This window comes from Drosophila takahashii, chromosome 3L (genome assembly GCF_030179915.1).
Source record: "Drosophila takahashii strain IR98-3 E-12201 chromosome 3L, DtakHiC1v2, whole genome shotgun sequence".
Lineage (NCBI taxonomy): Eukaryota > Metazoa > Arthropoda > Insecta > Diptera > Drosophilidae > Drosophila > Drosophila takahashii.
The window spans coordinates 20887946-20902617 of NC_091680.1; the positions used below are offsets into that span (position 1 = coordinate 20887946).

The 14672-nt window shown below is 39.1% G+C and overlaps 1 protein-coding gene across 1 annotated transcript; it reads right to left on the bottom strand.

Moving 5' to 3' along the window:
* Window positions 1-376: 376 nt before the first annotated feature.
* Crtc (CREB-regulated transcription coactivator) lies at window positions 377-10935 on the bottom strand. Its single transcript, XM_017148038.3, has 2 exons — window positions 9773-10935; window positions 377-5195 (listed from the first exon to the last, which is right to left on the bottom strand). The coding sequence occupies exon 2, from the start codon at window positions 5165-5167 to the stop codon at window positions 2750-2752; it is 2418 nt and encodes an 805-aa protein (XP_017003527.2). The 5' UTR covers window positions 5168-5195; window positions 9773-10935; the 3' UTR covers window positions 377-2749.
* Between the last annotated feature and the right edge of the window lie 3737 nt (window positions 10936-14672).

A 14672-nucleotide genomic window follows, 5' to 3' on the forward strand; every position in this document is an offset into this window, starting at 1 on the left:
GTGCTTCCTCCAGTTATTCAATATTCCGCATTGAACTTTGACTACTAAATTTAGCACACACAAAACACAAACTGCGTCGCGCTTATTAACAAAGACACAAACTACTCACTCACACATACCTTTTTGAGAGCGGGTGAGCAATTAATAAATGTGCTTGATTACTATTTTTTCTATAAATTTACATAATTTTACGTGCCATTATTGGAACACCTAGAAATGCAGTCGCCCACGTAAACGGAATTTTGGAGCAACAGGTGGTGGGCAAGACAAAATTATGTCTTTTCAGAAAATAATATGAACAAGTAGTTTCTATCTATTATAAATATACCTACATTTACCTCAAGCTTCAAATAAAAACAAGTTTTTCAATAAATGGTATGGTTTTCTGGACTTTAAAATCAAATTTAAGATTTATTTGAAACAAATAACTGTGTTATTACATTGAATATAATCTTATGGCTTATTCTCCTCGGTTTTGCGGTTTTTGTTGCTCTTCTTGATGTACCGTTATTTTTATAAATGTAATTATATATTACATACACAATTACTTAGTACATATCGTATAATAATAATAGTATAATTTATAATTAGCATTTCTCTCTCACTTATCTAGTATTATTATAAATCTTCAAGATGTTCATTTTATTTACGTGTATATTTTAACACAAAACAGCAGAGACAAATGTTATCGATCTATATATATATTTTTGCGCGCTTCCCACATAAATTACAATTTTAAATTACATTTATATATGTATTTTTCTTTTTTCGTCGCTTTTTTGTGTGTCGCTTGTAAAGTTTTTCGCGTTTTTACCTCGTCTTATTTTAGTTTAGTTTATAACTAGAGTTTTACATCGATAATTAGAAAAAGGAAATCTTTTTGTTGAGGCTATATTAGCAAAAACATTTCTGTCACTAATATTAACCATTATTGTGTATAGTTATGCATATGTATAAGAAGTTCTGGTACTCGAATTAAATTAAAAATTTTCTGTTTGCACTTTTGAAGCTTTTTAGTTGTTTTTCTATCCCATTTGTAAGTTTTTGTTACATTTATTAAGTAGATTTAGACTCAATGAATTATGTGTATGTTTTACGGGGGTCGTATTATTTATAAACAGTGTGTATTATTCAGGGTTAAGGATCGCCTTATCCTAGCTATTCCAATCTCCTTATTGTTGGTTGCAGGCCATAAAGCTTTCTTTGATTTGATTCTTAAATATTTGTTTACTTTCGTAATAAAATGACTTGAAAAAACAACGGATTTAAGTTGGTTTGGGTATTATGGTAATAGTCGTAGTTCTCATGCTCGGTAATTATCGTTCGGAAAAAGTGTTTTGAAAAAACCTATCTACTATTTGTTAAAGACTTGTAAAAAATTCCATTAATTTTCATAAGTTTGTTTTTCTTTTTGTTTTGAGTTCGCTTTTGATTCTTGATGGTTTCGTAAAATTTGTCGGAGCAGGACACTGGAACTGGATTCCGATTGTGAGCTACACTTGTGCCTGGACTATCAACTTTATATCAGTATGTGTATTTTGCTATATGCTTGCATGGTTATATACTCGTTTAGTTTGTGATACTGCGTTTATGAAGAAGGATCTCGAATATACATACATCTATCTATCGTTTTGTATTCGAAAAGTTTTCGCGGGGGATAATGTGAAGACTTTACAGCACTGAGGGGATCGGTTTCGATATCGGCATCTTAATCTCTAGTAATTGCTTCGACGGCACATTGGGATTATAATATAGGTAGGGTTGTACAATTAGCTAGCTATTTCTTCCTTTTTTTTGGATCAAACAAACGAACGGAACCGGGTTAGATGGCATATCCGAATAGATGGTTTTCAGGAATTAATTCGCTTAGAGGGGCTCTTCCCAGCTTTCTTTATTTTCGTGTAAAGAATATAATTTTGGTCGTTGGTCTAAGACACTTTTTGGTTTCAATCCTTTTCGCCTTCTTCCCTTTAGGTATTGTATTATATACAGAAATTAGAGCTTAAGTGTGTAAATTGTATAGTGACTTATGTGCGTAGTTAAGTAAAATCTGAGACTCGCTGTAAAATATGTTTCGCTTTTTCAGGGGTGCTAGGGATTTTGTTGAGGAAAGAGGGTGTAAAAAGACACTCAAGTACACTTAGGGGTTAACAATTAATTTTTTTTACTTTTTTTTTGTAAGAGCTAGCTACGAAAGCACGGACGATAACGAGATAACAATATTGAGGCCTGTTGGAAAACTTTCAGTTTCATCATGAATTTGCGGAAGTGCATTTATATAAACCTTACAATCACCCTCGTCAACATTTTCGAAATTTAATTGGGCTCACATTAGGCTTGTGAATCATGGACTTAAGTAATATGGCATTTAATCGGGAAAATTTAATTGAAAGTGTTTAAAAAACTCAATTCACTTCCTCATTTCGCGCTGGAAACTGAAAGTCTTAACAGATAGGGACAAAATCTAAATAAAAAGTCTGGCTTCCTAGAAGAAGAAGTTGCGCACTTCCTCATCCAAGTCACTGGAGTCCACCAGGTCATTCATGACACCAGACACCAGCAGCTCCACCACTTCCAAATCCTTTTTGTCCTTCTCGCTAACTGCGGCTGCCTCTTCAACTGTTACAGCTTCTGATCCTGCTGCTGCGGCGGCGGCCTCATCCTGCTCATCCGATCCCAGCAGCGCCTGGTAGTCCTCCTCCTCCAGCAGCACTCCGCTTTCGATGGCCGCAACAGCCTCCTCATAGTATCAGTTGAGGTCGCGCCGAAAACTATCCTCGATGTTGGGATCGGCGATCATGATGGGGTTCTGATCGGACAGCATCTGCAGCCCGGCCACGTCCATTTGGCCCAAATCCAGGTCGAGTGTGTCGAAGATCTCCCGGGAGAAATCCGCATTGGAGGAGTAATCGCTAAAGATAATCGAGGGTATATTCGCGGTGGTCGGCGTGTGACTTTGCGAGGATCCCTGATGAAGGTGCGGCTGCTGATGTTGCTGCTGCTGCTGCTGCTGGATGTGGTTCATCACCACATTGGAGTTGGAGCAGGCATTGTGACTCACTGGCGAACTGCTCGAAAGCGGGGAATTCCCATGGTGCGGCGAATGCATCGGTGAATGATGCGGCGAATGGTGCAGAGATAGCGATAGTTGCTGTTGCTGATGGTGTTGCTGCTGCTGATGATGCTGCTGCTGCTGTTGCTGTTGCTGATGGTGGTGGTGTTGTGGGGAGGCCTGTGCCGACATGGGTATCGGTAGCGGTGAACTGGGACAGCCCAAAGGTGAGGGCACTGGCGAAGGGGTTATACCCAAGGGATCCTGTGCGGAATTACCACCACCACTACTGCCATTATTGTTCCCCGCTCCATTTAGATTTGTGCTGCCATTGTGCGTGGATCCCACACCATTGCTCAACCCGTTGTTGTTGTTCAGGTTGCTCACCCCCCTTCGCATATGGTTGTTGTTCCCACTCGCCTCCGGACTGCCGCTCAGCTCGCTAAAGTCCAACATCTCCTGCTTGTTGTTGTAGCCATTGGTCAGAGCTCCTCCTCCATTGCTTCCATTTCCTCCTCCTCCGCCGCCTCCACTCAGGTCGTCAAAGTCCAGGGCCACAAAGTTATTGGCAAAACCCTGCTGTTCCGGCGAGGAATTGCTGTCGCCCAGCGAGAAGATCTCAAACTGATTGTGAAACGAGGTATTCAGACTGTTGTAGGAGTTATCAAACTGTTGGTGACCCTGCTGTTGTTGCTGCTGTTGCTGTTGTTGCTGCTGCTGTTGTTGCTGGACCTGTTGCTGCTGCTGGCGTATTGGACTGGCCGGCGCACTGGAGTGCAGATCCGTGGCCGACACGCTGCTCAGCAGGCCGGGCGAAGAACGCGGACTCGGAGGATTCGGTGGCTGGCGGTAGTCGGTGGCATTGTGCGGTCCCAGCGTTGGGAGCGGGTTAAATGTGGAGACAGCTGCCTGCGTGGTCGCCAGATTGGTGAAGGACAAATGCGGCGAGTTGCTGGGTTGCTGCTGCTGCTGCTGTTGCGTGTTGCCGGTGGGCGAGTGCTGCTGTTGCTGATAGGGTGAACCGGGACCTGCTCCTCCGCCCGCCGGACTAAACGGACTGGGCGACTGATCTCGATCGCGGCGGTGATTGTGCGGCGACATGACAGGCGACAGGGTTTGCTGCAATTGCTGCTGTTGCTGCTGGGATTGCTGTTGCTGCTGCTGGGGTCCATAGTTCTGCAGGGCCGTGAGATCGGGCAGGGAGCCGGTGTTGGCAAAGTTGACCTGATCCTGCAGCGGCCGGAACACGGGATTCGCGAATTTGGCGTTGTTGTATGGCGTGGTCTGTTGCTGTGGATGCTGCTGCTGCTGTTGGTGCTGCTGCTGCTGGTGCTGTTGCAGCTGCTGCATCTGCAGCTGCTGGTGCAGTTGGTGGTGCTGGTGCTGCTGTTGCATCTGCTGCTGCTGCTGTTGCAGCTGCTGCAGTTGCAACTGATGGGGCTGCAGCAGCGGCGACTTTCTGCGTTGCGCCTGCGGACTCAGCGTCCGATTAATCCCATGATGCGGCGAGTGAGATCTTGTCTGGCCAGATTGCTGCTGTTGCTGATGTTGCTGCTGCTGTTGATAGTTGCCGCCGCCCATTGAATTAACATCGGCATTAAAGCCCGCAACCAGGGCGCTTTGGTGGAGGGCAGAATCGGAGCTGGAGCGTCGCCACAAGCTCTCCGCCGTGGGCGGACCGAGAAGATGCGGATTAAGTTGGCCATTGTCCAGGGTTTGTTGCGTGCCGCTGCTGCTGCCGTAGGGCGAGCGATCCTGCTTGCGCTCCGAGGGTCTCCGCATGGGTCCCACGCCCACGCTGCGTCCACGGGACTCGCGATACGCAGTGGGGGAACCACCGCCGCCTCCCAGGCCATCCGGCGAGGCTCCTCCACCGCTGGCTCCGCTGCCGGAACCACTGCCGCCACCATTGCCCGCTCCTGGCGAGGATTGGCTCACCTCCTGCCCGCCAACCAGGCTCTCCAGGATCTTCTGATTCGGATTCTGATTCACCGGCGGTTCGTCCCTCTTTGTGGCATACACCTCCTTCATGATCCGCTCAAATTCCGCCGTGCCCTCCGCCTGCTTTTGCTTCTGCAGCGCGATCTTCTCGCTGAACTTGCGCGGATTGGCCATTGTGGAGGTTGTGTCTTCAGGAAAAAATCTGTTTTAAAATTAAAAAATAAAAATTATAATTAAATATTTAATATCAGGGATTTAGACTTTTGTGTTCGTTATGCTTTTGCTAAGAGTGGTACAGGAAAATATATAAATATATCAATAAAAGACGATATGATTAATATCAAATTTATGATTCAAACATATCAAAATGGCATTTTGTATCTATACACAGAAAAGAAATTCGACTTGAAATAGGGTAATTTCTACCTTATTTCAATCAACAACAATACGATATGATTAATATTAAATTTATGATTCAAACATATCAAAATGATATTTTATTTTCGATATTATATTTTTTTCACAAATATTGTAAAATAAGCAGGGACCGTAAATAACAGTTATTTGCGATTTTTATTTTAAAAAGACTACTGTGATATTTGGTTTTAAACGTCAAAAATAACGTTTTTTTTACTCTTGTCATATTAACTGTTATTTGTTCATGTCTATAAAGTACATAAAAACCAGTTAAATTGTTGATTAAAACTTGTATAAAACTCAGTAGGCCTTTTAAAATAAAAATCACAAATAACTGTTATTTACGGTCCCTGAAAATAAGATAAACATAATCTTTGTTCATATCATTTCGATCTTACAAAAATATTAAATTAATCTGCACATGTCAATCTGATATTTTGTCAATATTTTCTCTGTGTAGTATCTAATTTAATTAGCAAGTGATTTCCACTATTTGTTGGAATTTCGACATCTGGAGTATTTTCTTTAATTTATAACTAAACATCTTAAATACAAATTGGCGAATAAACCTTAAAATTGGCACATCTCATATCTCACTCTATGCGGAAAACGTGAAAAGGTGTAGTCTCCAATCTGTTGCCATAAGCTAGCTTATCCATCTCAAGGCATTTCCGCTCCCTGAGTGCACACACCTTTATCCCCCCTTTTTATCTGCCGGCGAAGGGCATGGAAATGTTTTGACAGGGGGGGCGGCATCCAGCCGTAAAGTAACCACCCTCCCCATTCTTGTTTTATCAATTTGTCAGTCGAGCGACTTGCTGATAAGCCAGATACAGATACAAAACAGTCGCCGTTTGTCCGAGTCCCAGTCGGAATTCGCATTCGCATTCGCTTTCGGATTCCGATTCGGATGCCGATTCGGGTTCGGATTCAGGTCCGTAATGTTTGCCCGGTTGTCGCGGTCTCGGGTCTTTGGCCCTCTCTTCTCCTCTCCTCTCTTCGCTCGATTTCAATGCCATTGCATAACGAGTGTCATATGTACGAACATGTGTGTACATATGCGATATATGTATATCTGCCGAGTGTTCAAAAAGGGCGGGAAAAAGCGACGAGCGGGCAAACAACAAGTTCTTTGAAAGCGACTGTGTTTTGGATTTGGGGTTGGTTATAAGTAGTAGAAGTCTTGGGGTGGCGGGTTTATCGGGGGGCTGCCTTTCGTCGCCACCTGCAGCTGCATTATGCAAATGTCGCGAATTGCGTAGCAAACGAAATAATCTTTTTTTTTTTTGTTTTTGCATTAATTTATTCCGGTTCCGCGGCAGTGCAAAGTTGAAGCTTTTAGCTCATTGTTTTTGTTTTTGAAGGGCATTTAGTAAAAACAACTTTTAGCCACGCTTTCCCAAAACTCAGAAAAACGCTGCTCGGATTATGCTCCAAATATTTGTAGCTTCCTAAAGACTAAAGCCATAAACCAGTTCCACAGCTTTTGACAACTTTTCGATGAGTTTCGATCGATCGATGATGATGATGATGCGTTGACAAAAGCCTGAAGTGGTGACCAATAACCGCTCGAAAAGCAATCTAAGCAAGCTAAAATCAACAAGAGAGAACGCTATAGTCGGGTTGGTGTCCCGACTATCTAATACCCGTCACTCAGCTAAAGGGAGTGCGAACGCTGTGTCGGGTTGGTGTCCCGATTAATAATCGTAACTCAGCTAAAGGGAGTGCGAGGGAGATAGATATATAATTTTTGATTGCGTATAACTTTTTAATGAATGGTCCGATTTGAAAAATGTCTTCTACATTTCGATAGGTATAAATATACACAACAAAATTGCATTTATACTTCTCGGAAATCTTTAAAGATGTGGGCGCAGGACCCATTTTAAAATCGTTAGTGGGCGATTGTGGGCGTTAGAGGGGGCGTGGCGCTCGGCTAAAATAAACTTGCGCTGCGTAGGAAGCCAAAGAATATGTGTGGGAAATCTCAACCTTCTAGCTTTTGTAGTTTCTGAGATCTCAGCGTTCATACAGACGGACAGACGGACAGACGGACAGACAGACAGACAGACAGACAGACAGACAGACAGACAGACAGACGGACAGACGGACATGGCTAGATCGACTCGGCTAGTGACCCTGATCAAGAATATATATACTTTATGGGGTCGGAAACGCTTCCTTCTAGCTGTTACATACTTTTGCACGAATCTAGTATACCCTTTTACTCTACGAGTAACGGGTATAAAAATTGCTCTTTATCTTTCGCAAAGACATAAAAATGTGGGCTCTCAGATGGTTTCAGGTTCTTATCAAATGGTAAACTTATGTACCTACACATAGTACACCGAAAAAATAGTGGTTGCCATGCATGATAGTAAATGAAAACAAAAAGTCAGACAAAAAGGAGAAAAAATATTTGCAGTGAATAATTAGTGTTTATTATTATTAAACATTGCGATTTTTAATCCATTCAATTTAAAATATATATATACAAATTTTAAATTTGGATACATTTCAAGTATTACGCATAATATACATATTTCACCACAAATATATTTATTAAATATTATTTTTTTTCAATTCATAATGACCCTACTATATACAGTGTATATAACTACTTAATTTGACTGGTATTACTCATCTAAAAATATGTGTAGACTGCTCGGAAGTCTATAAATATTATAAAACGATGATGAATGAAACTGATTGCAACTTGTTTAGGCTACGGAATGCATAATTATTGAACAACATTTTCCCCAAGAAATTTCCAACCGCAAACTAAATAAGACCCTCAACTTCCCACGTACTTATTAAACCCTACCTCTAGTTCAAACCCTCATTAATTTGAACCATTAGCTAATTTAACCTTATCGATTTCTTATTCAGGTGAAGAAAAGAATAGCTCAATTAAATCGATTAAGGTAATTTCTTTTGAGGAAACCTCAATTGCTCAGCTGTTTCTAAAGCATAATTTTCCCCTGCCTTGAGTTCATTTGATTCCAATTTATCATTTTGATTTATTTGCCTGGGAGTTTCTTGGAACTAACGTTGGACTTAAAATGTTTGGTATAAAAAATGACTATAGTATTGTTGATGGGTTGTTGTGGACGTGTTAATTCTAGCTAAATGCTGACTCATTTAAGATATGGTAAGTTTTTTTTTCTTAATGCAGGGTGTGAAAACATCGCTTAGTAATATACTCAGGAAATTAAAACTGATAGTTCTTAGAAAATATTAAAAATATGGATAATTACTTTTACTTTATTACAAAATTGTATACAAATTTCATAAAAAATACATTTTTAAAAATTATAAGATATTAAATTATGATTAATTAAATTAAATCCGCAATACCGAATAGAGGGATTGTCATCAAAATTAAGAAAACAATAAAAAAGCAGCTGATGTGAAAAATATATCCTTGAAAATAAGCAAAATTGTATTGTCCTTATGTGTTTAAGAATTTACCTATAGTTTTTGCCTACCAATATCCAAATGAGGTTTCTTATTCACATTCAAATGAGTCCCACTTCGTGACCATCTCTATATCTCCCTAGGATGAGTAGATGACTAATATTGGCAGACATCGGAAGTGTAAGGCCCATTATGGCTTAAACGCGATGCAGGAGCGAAGAGATTTCGAATGCGGCTCACACTTTTGGACGAGGCGGCAATTGTGGCCATAAAAATGGCCGAGCACGCCTCAAACTAAACAAAGGTAGATATTACTTTTTGGGAGGGACTGGGTTTTTTTTAGGGGGGTAGGTATTTAAGGGGAGAGCTGGTGTCGGGCAAAGCGGAAATATTCCCACGAATCGATAATGACATTTAATAATTATTTAATACTGTCGCCGATAAAAATGGTTAACTACACTTAACAAAAGCAACTACATTTGAACCGAATAGGAATAATTTAAAATTATTTTTTGTATTTTAATTGTGTGCAAAATTTTGAAAAGAAATTACAAATTTAAAAATATTCCTTAGTTTTTCAACTTAATAAAAATAAAAAAAATTTAAAAACAAACATTTTTCTTTCAATGTATTTGAGTGTGAATGGCCTATTTTTATCTTTCTCCCCATTTATCCTTCTCTCTCTCTCTTTTCTCCTTCGCCCCAATTCTCAATTTTGACTCCTGGGAATTGCTTATCAGCCGTTTTTTATAGCCACGCGCATTCCCTGGAATTTTTGAATAATTTCCGATGTTTGTTTATTTATCGCGCGGCGCAACCGCAACAGTTGAAAGGAAAATTGAAAGAGGAGGGGGAAAAAACATTTGCAGAAAAGTGTGCAAAGCGAAGAGGCGGCAAAAACAAAACGAACGGTAAAGAGGGGGCGGGGGCGGAGGCGTTACTTACAGTCTCTCGTTCGCCGCTAACTCCAATTGGATCTCTCGCTCTCTCTGTCGCTCTTGTGCTATGCAAATTGGATTCTGGCTTGATTAAAATCTCATAAAGAATTTAATTTTTTGGCGCTTTTTTGTAGTTGTTGTTGTTGTTATGGCCTTTTGCGTTGTTTTTTTTTTTGCGTCGCCTGATAAAACCAGATTTGATTTTGAGTTGTTTGCGAGCCGAGAGTTGTTAAATCCGAAAATCGGTTTGTTGGGGGGATTATTTTAACAACTGATTGTTTTTCTTTTTTCGTTATTCCGCCTCGCTCTTACACACACACACACTGCCGCACGCGCACGCACACTGGGAGAGGTTTATTGTTTTAACGCAAAACTGCGACGTTGTTTTTTTTTGTATTTTGCGCTCTCAGCTGGTTGGCACTTTTTTTTTGCGCTATTTTTTTTTTTTGGTTACCGCATGAAAAGTGAAAAACTTTTGTTGCGCCTTTGACCTCTTTTCACACGGGCACACGCACACACACACACGCACCTCTGCGGCCGAGTGTGCCTCCAATTGGGAGTCCAATTGGGATTACAGCACGCAGCAAAAGCGGCGGCGTCGGCCGATTCTATATTGCATTTCCTTGATTTCTATATATTCTTTGCTCCGATTTTTTGGCTTTTGTTTTTCGCACACAAACAGGGGGATCTCACCAATACACGAGCACACTCACACACACAGGCACGCGGGGCGGTGGATTTTTGCGGGCAACGGGACTTTTACCGTTGTGCACACTCACTTCGCAGCAATCTCGTATTCTTATTTTCGTTTATTTCGCGTTTTTTATGCCCCTATTTTGCTCTGCTGCACTCTCTCACTCGCACAGAGAACAACTTATTATTGGTGCTTTTGCTTTAGCTGCTGCTGCTGCCTCGCTTCTTCTTCTTCGCTCATCTTCGCTGCGATGGCTCTGCTCCCCACTTTTTTCGCTTTGTTCCGTGGTTTTTCCGCTTTTCCGCGCACGCTGTCTTAATCGCTCGCTTGTCGTGCACTCGTTCTGCAATTGCGCGTCGCGTTTTTCAACGTTTTTCGCACGTTTGTTTTGTTATTTTCCACTTTTTCTCATATTTTCCTATCGGTGCCTATCGTTCTTCGATAGCAGGAGGCGTTTGTTATCGCCCGGCAGCAATCACCCTGTGCTAAGAAAATACCACTTTTACATACTAAATTATACCGAAAAAATGCGGCCAGGGCTGCGAGCTCCCGGTATCGCGTTTTTTAAAAACGAGTTGGCCGATAGTTTCGCACTTGAAGAATGTTGAAAGAAAATAAATTTATTTGCTATACTAATAAAGGAAATCCCAACTTTACTTAAATAAACATTATTATGCCGATATAAGAATTTACAACTTTAGTAGTCTTTTTAAAATAAAAGTTTCAAATAACTGTTATGTACGGTCCCTGAACTTTACTTAAATAATATATAATTGGAATACATTTTAAGCAAATGAGTTTTAAGCTAATTAGAAGCAAATAAAATGATGATCAATAAGAACGTTATTTAAACTGCAAGCATTAAATATTAATGCATTAATTAACACTAATTTAAATAGCAATTTAAACAGGACTTAAGAATTTTAATATTATATTATATGTATATTATAAATATTATATTATAGATATCGATTAAATTACACTAGTTTACAAAATAATATTCTTGGTGTGCTCCCCAGCAATTGATGGCAAATTCTGTTAGTGTTGGACCCCTAGATCACGAAAATAGCATTAATTTTTTTTTCGATGGCACAGTTTTTTTTTTAAAGATTTTTTAAAGTTTGAAATGTTAAATTTCGGACTTTTTTCGAATTTCTTCTTATATCCCGGCAGATATCCACCCGATTGGGCCAGTTTTAGTTTTATTTTAAAGTCAATAGATCAGAGCTTAACTTTGCCATACAGATCAATATGATTGGATAACTAATGGCAGCGCAGAAGCTCGACAAAGATGAAAAATGTGTTTTTTGGTCGACTGTAAGTCGGCTGTATATATCGTAAAAACTCGAAATAAATCCGTTGAAAAATCGTAATGGTTACAAACTTAAAGTTTACATCCTACCGAATAAAACAAGCCGGATATGGCCCAAATCCATGGAAAACTGGATTTATGGTGGATTTTCAAAGTTCGGATTTTTCCACTTTTTTCGGTTGACAGAGTCCAAATTTAAGATTTATCATAGGCGGCGACATGTAAACAAAAATAATTGGTGTTGGCAGCCGGGTCACTAAATAGCTGAATCAGATATTTAAAAGCTAGAAAATTATTAAAGTGAATTTAGTTTTTGAAATCAAGGTTACTTTTTTCATTAATTAAAAATACTCACAGTCATAACGCAAGCAATTTTATATTTTAAAGGAATTTTCAGAACTTTAATTTATTTTATAATTTTCTAGCTTTTAAATTTAGCTATTTTTTGACCCGGCTGCAGTCACCACTAATTTTTGTTTACATGTCGCCGCCTATGATAAATCTTAAATTTGGACTCTGTCAACCGAAAAAAGTGGAAAAATCCGAACTTTGAAAATCCACCATAAATCCAGTTTTCCATGGATTTGGGCCATATCCGGCTTGTTTTATTCGGTAGGATGTAAACTTTAAGTTTGTAACCATTACGATTTTTCAACGGATTTATTTCGAGTTTTTACGATATATACAGCCGACTTACAGTCGACCAAAAAACACATTTTTCATCTTTGTCGAGCTTCTGCGCTGCCATTAGTTATCCAATCATATTGATCTGTATGGCAAAGTTAAGCTCTGATCTATTGACTTTAAAATAAAACTAAAACTGGCCCAATCGGGTGGATATCTGCCGGGATATAAGAAGAAATTCGAAAAAAGTCCGAAATTTAACATTTCAAACTTTAAAAAATCTTTAAAAAAAAACTGTGCCATCGAAAAAAAAATTAATGCTATTTTCGTGATCTAGGGGTCCAACACTAACAGAATTTGCCATCAATTGCTGGGGAGCATTTCGGCTGTAAACTAGTGTTATCTGTGTGCGACCCTGCTTTTAGTTCGCTAATGGGGAGGGTGTCTTGGGTTTTAGTACGCTGCGGTGGAGGGTGTCTCCGCTTAGTCATGTGAAATTTGTGTCAGTCTGGCAGCAAAAATTTAACGGTATCCGTATCTTTAAAAAGGATATGCGTATAAGTATTCCATGAACACATTGATTTTATGGCGACGCGCTCTTTTTGTGTGTATATTAATTATGCAAAATTTTATATTCCTCCATAAGGTAGTGCACTGCTTTTTCTTCGTCTTGAAGGTAAAAACGCCAGGTCCACATATAAAATATGATCAGCCCAAATGAAACCAATCCACAAACTGTTGAAGGATACAAAATGGGTTAAAAAAATGTTGTTTTAAGGCGTTTTTATGAGGAAATTTTATTGGATTTATTATACCTGTAAAACAGTTATTTTGGTTTGATTATAATTATCTATTCCTAAATGTTGTAAAATTTAAAATAAGTCATAAAAAACATACATGTTTTTTAGCATTCTATTTAGAAGCATTCTATTTAGGATGGAAACATTTTTTTTTTGGATGAACTACAACATTTAATGTGTAAAAATTAAGGAGCAATCAGATGAAACCCAAGCAATTTCATATGCCCATCAGAAGCTAAAATAAATCATTCAAAATTTAGATTTGGATTCCCATTTTCAGCGTTTAAATTGCATCAACTAACACACAAATGGCCTTCGTGTGCATGTGTGCGTGCGGCTGCCTGTGTCTGTGTGTGTGTGTAAACGTCTGTTTCCCTTTCCGTTAACATTTTGTGTCTGGTTTCCGGCATTTTGTGTGCGCCATTTAAAATTGTTTTCCACGATACGAATCTGCCTAGTTCTTTCTCTCTTTCCCGCGAATGGCGAAAATTTTCGCTTTTCGCAGACACTTGAAGCAGGAATTGGAGGCAAATTGGCGGCCTCGGGGTTACGAAGACATTTAAGGGCCGACAAGGAAATGGGGAAATAAAAAAGAGGGCAGAGAGGAAGGACAAGAAGTTGAAAAAAAAGAGTGCTAGGTAAATTGTGTGCAAGCGATAGAAATCTCTCTGAATATTTGGCCCCTTTTTACCCAATTCCTTTCAGAATATTTGCCCCTTTCTTTGCCTGTTTCCTTGTTCCTTAAACTTCTCTATTATGACTCTTTCTTCATCGCTTTTCCTGCATTTATTCCAATTTCTTTCATAAATATTTGCGCCCTTTGTGTGCTTAATTCATTCATCAAACTGTCAAATGAATGTCAAAACTAATAGAGCCCCCTTACCAGCATATTTCCACCATGAAAAACAGCCACGAAAAGGTGCTCAATTATTGAAATGAATTAGTGGGCGCAAGTGGGCGGGCCTAAGCCGATTTTTTCGTTGGACTTCTTATGAAAATATTTTTCTTCAGCAAGTTGCATGACAATAAATAGTGAGTAAGCTCTTTAAATGAACTGGGGCACTTAAGTAGAATTAATCTCGATGAAAAGGGTCTTTAAAAAGCTGTGAATTATAATCTGAATATAAATAATTTTTTTATTTTGCTTGCATTCTTTTCAGTTTGCAAACAAATAAACTATATAAATTATAAATAAATTTTTATAAATACATTTTTTTCATTATTTGTTTCTTAACTATTTATACAATTTTTTCAATTCGTGCTAATCTGATTTTTGGATTTTTTAAATAAAGTTTTATCTATTATAATTATTTTTAATTTATTTTTCGAAAAGCAATAGACTTACTTCAAATGAACGTCAATTAAATTAAATGTATATCATAAAATTATACAGAGCTCTCCAATTACACGCTTTCAATTTGTTAATGGCTATTTCACGAAAACTTTATTTGCCCTGCTCTTCAGCAATCATTATCAG

Excerpts from the sequence above, each read along its gene's own strand:
- Crtc (XM_017148038.3), bottom strand. The coding sequence starts at position 5,167 with ATGGCCAATCCGCGCAAGTTCAGCGAGAAGATCGCGCTGCAGAAGCAA.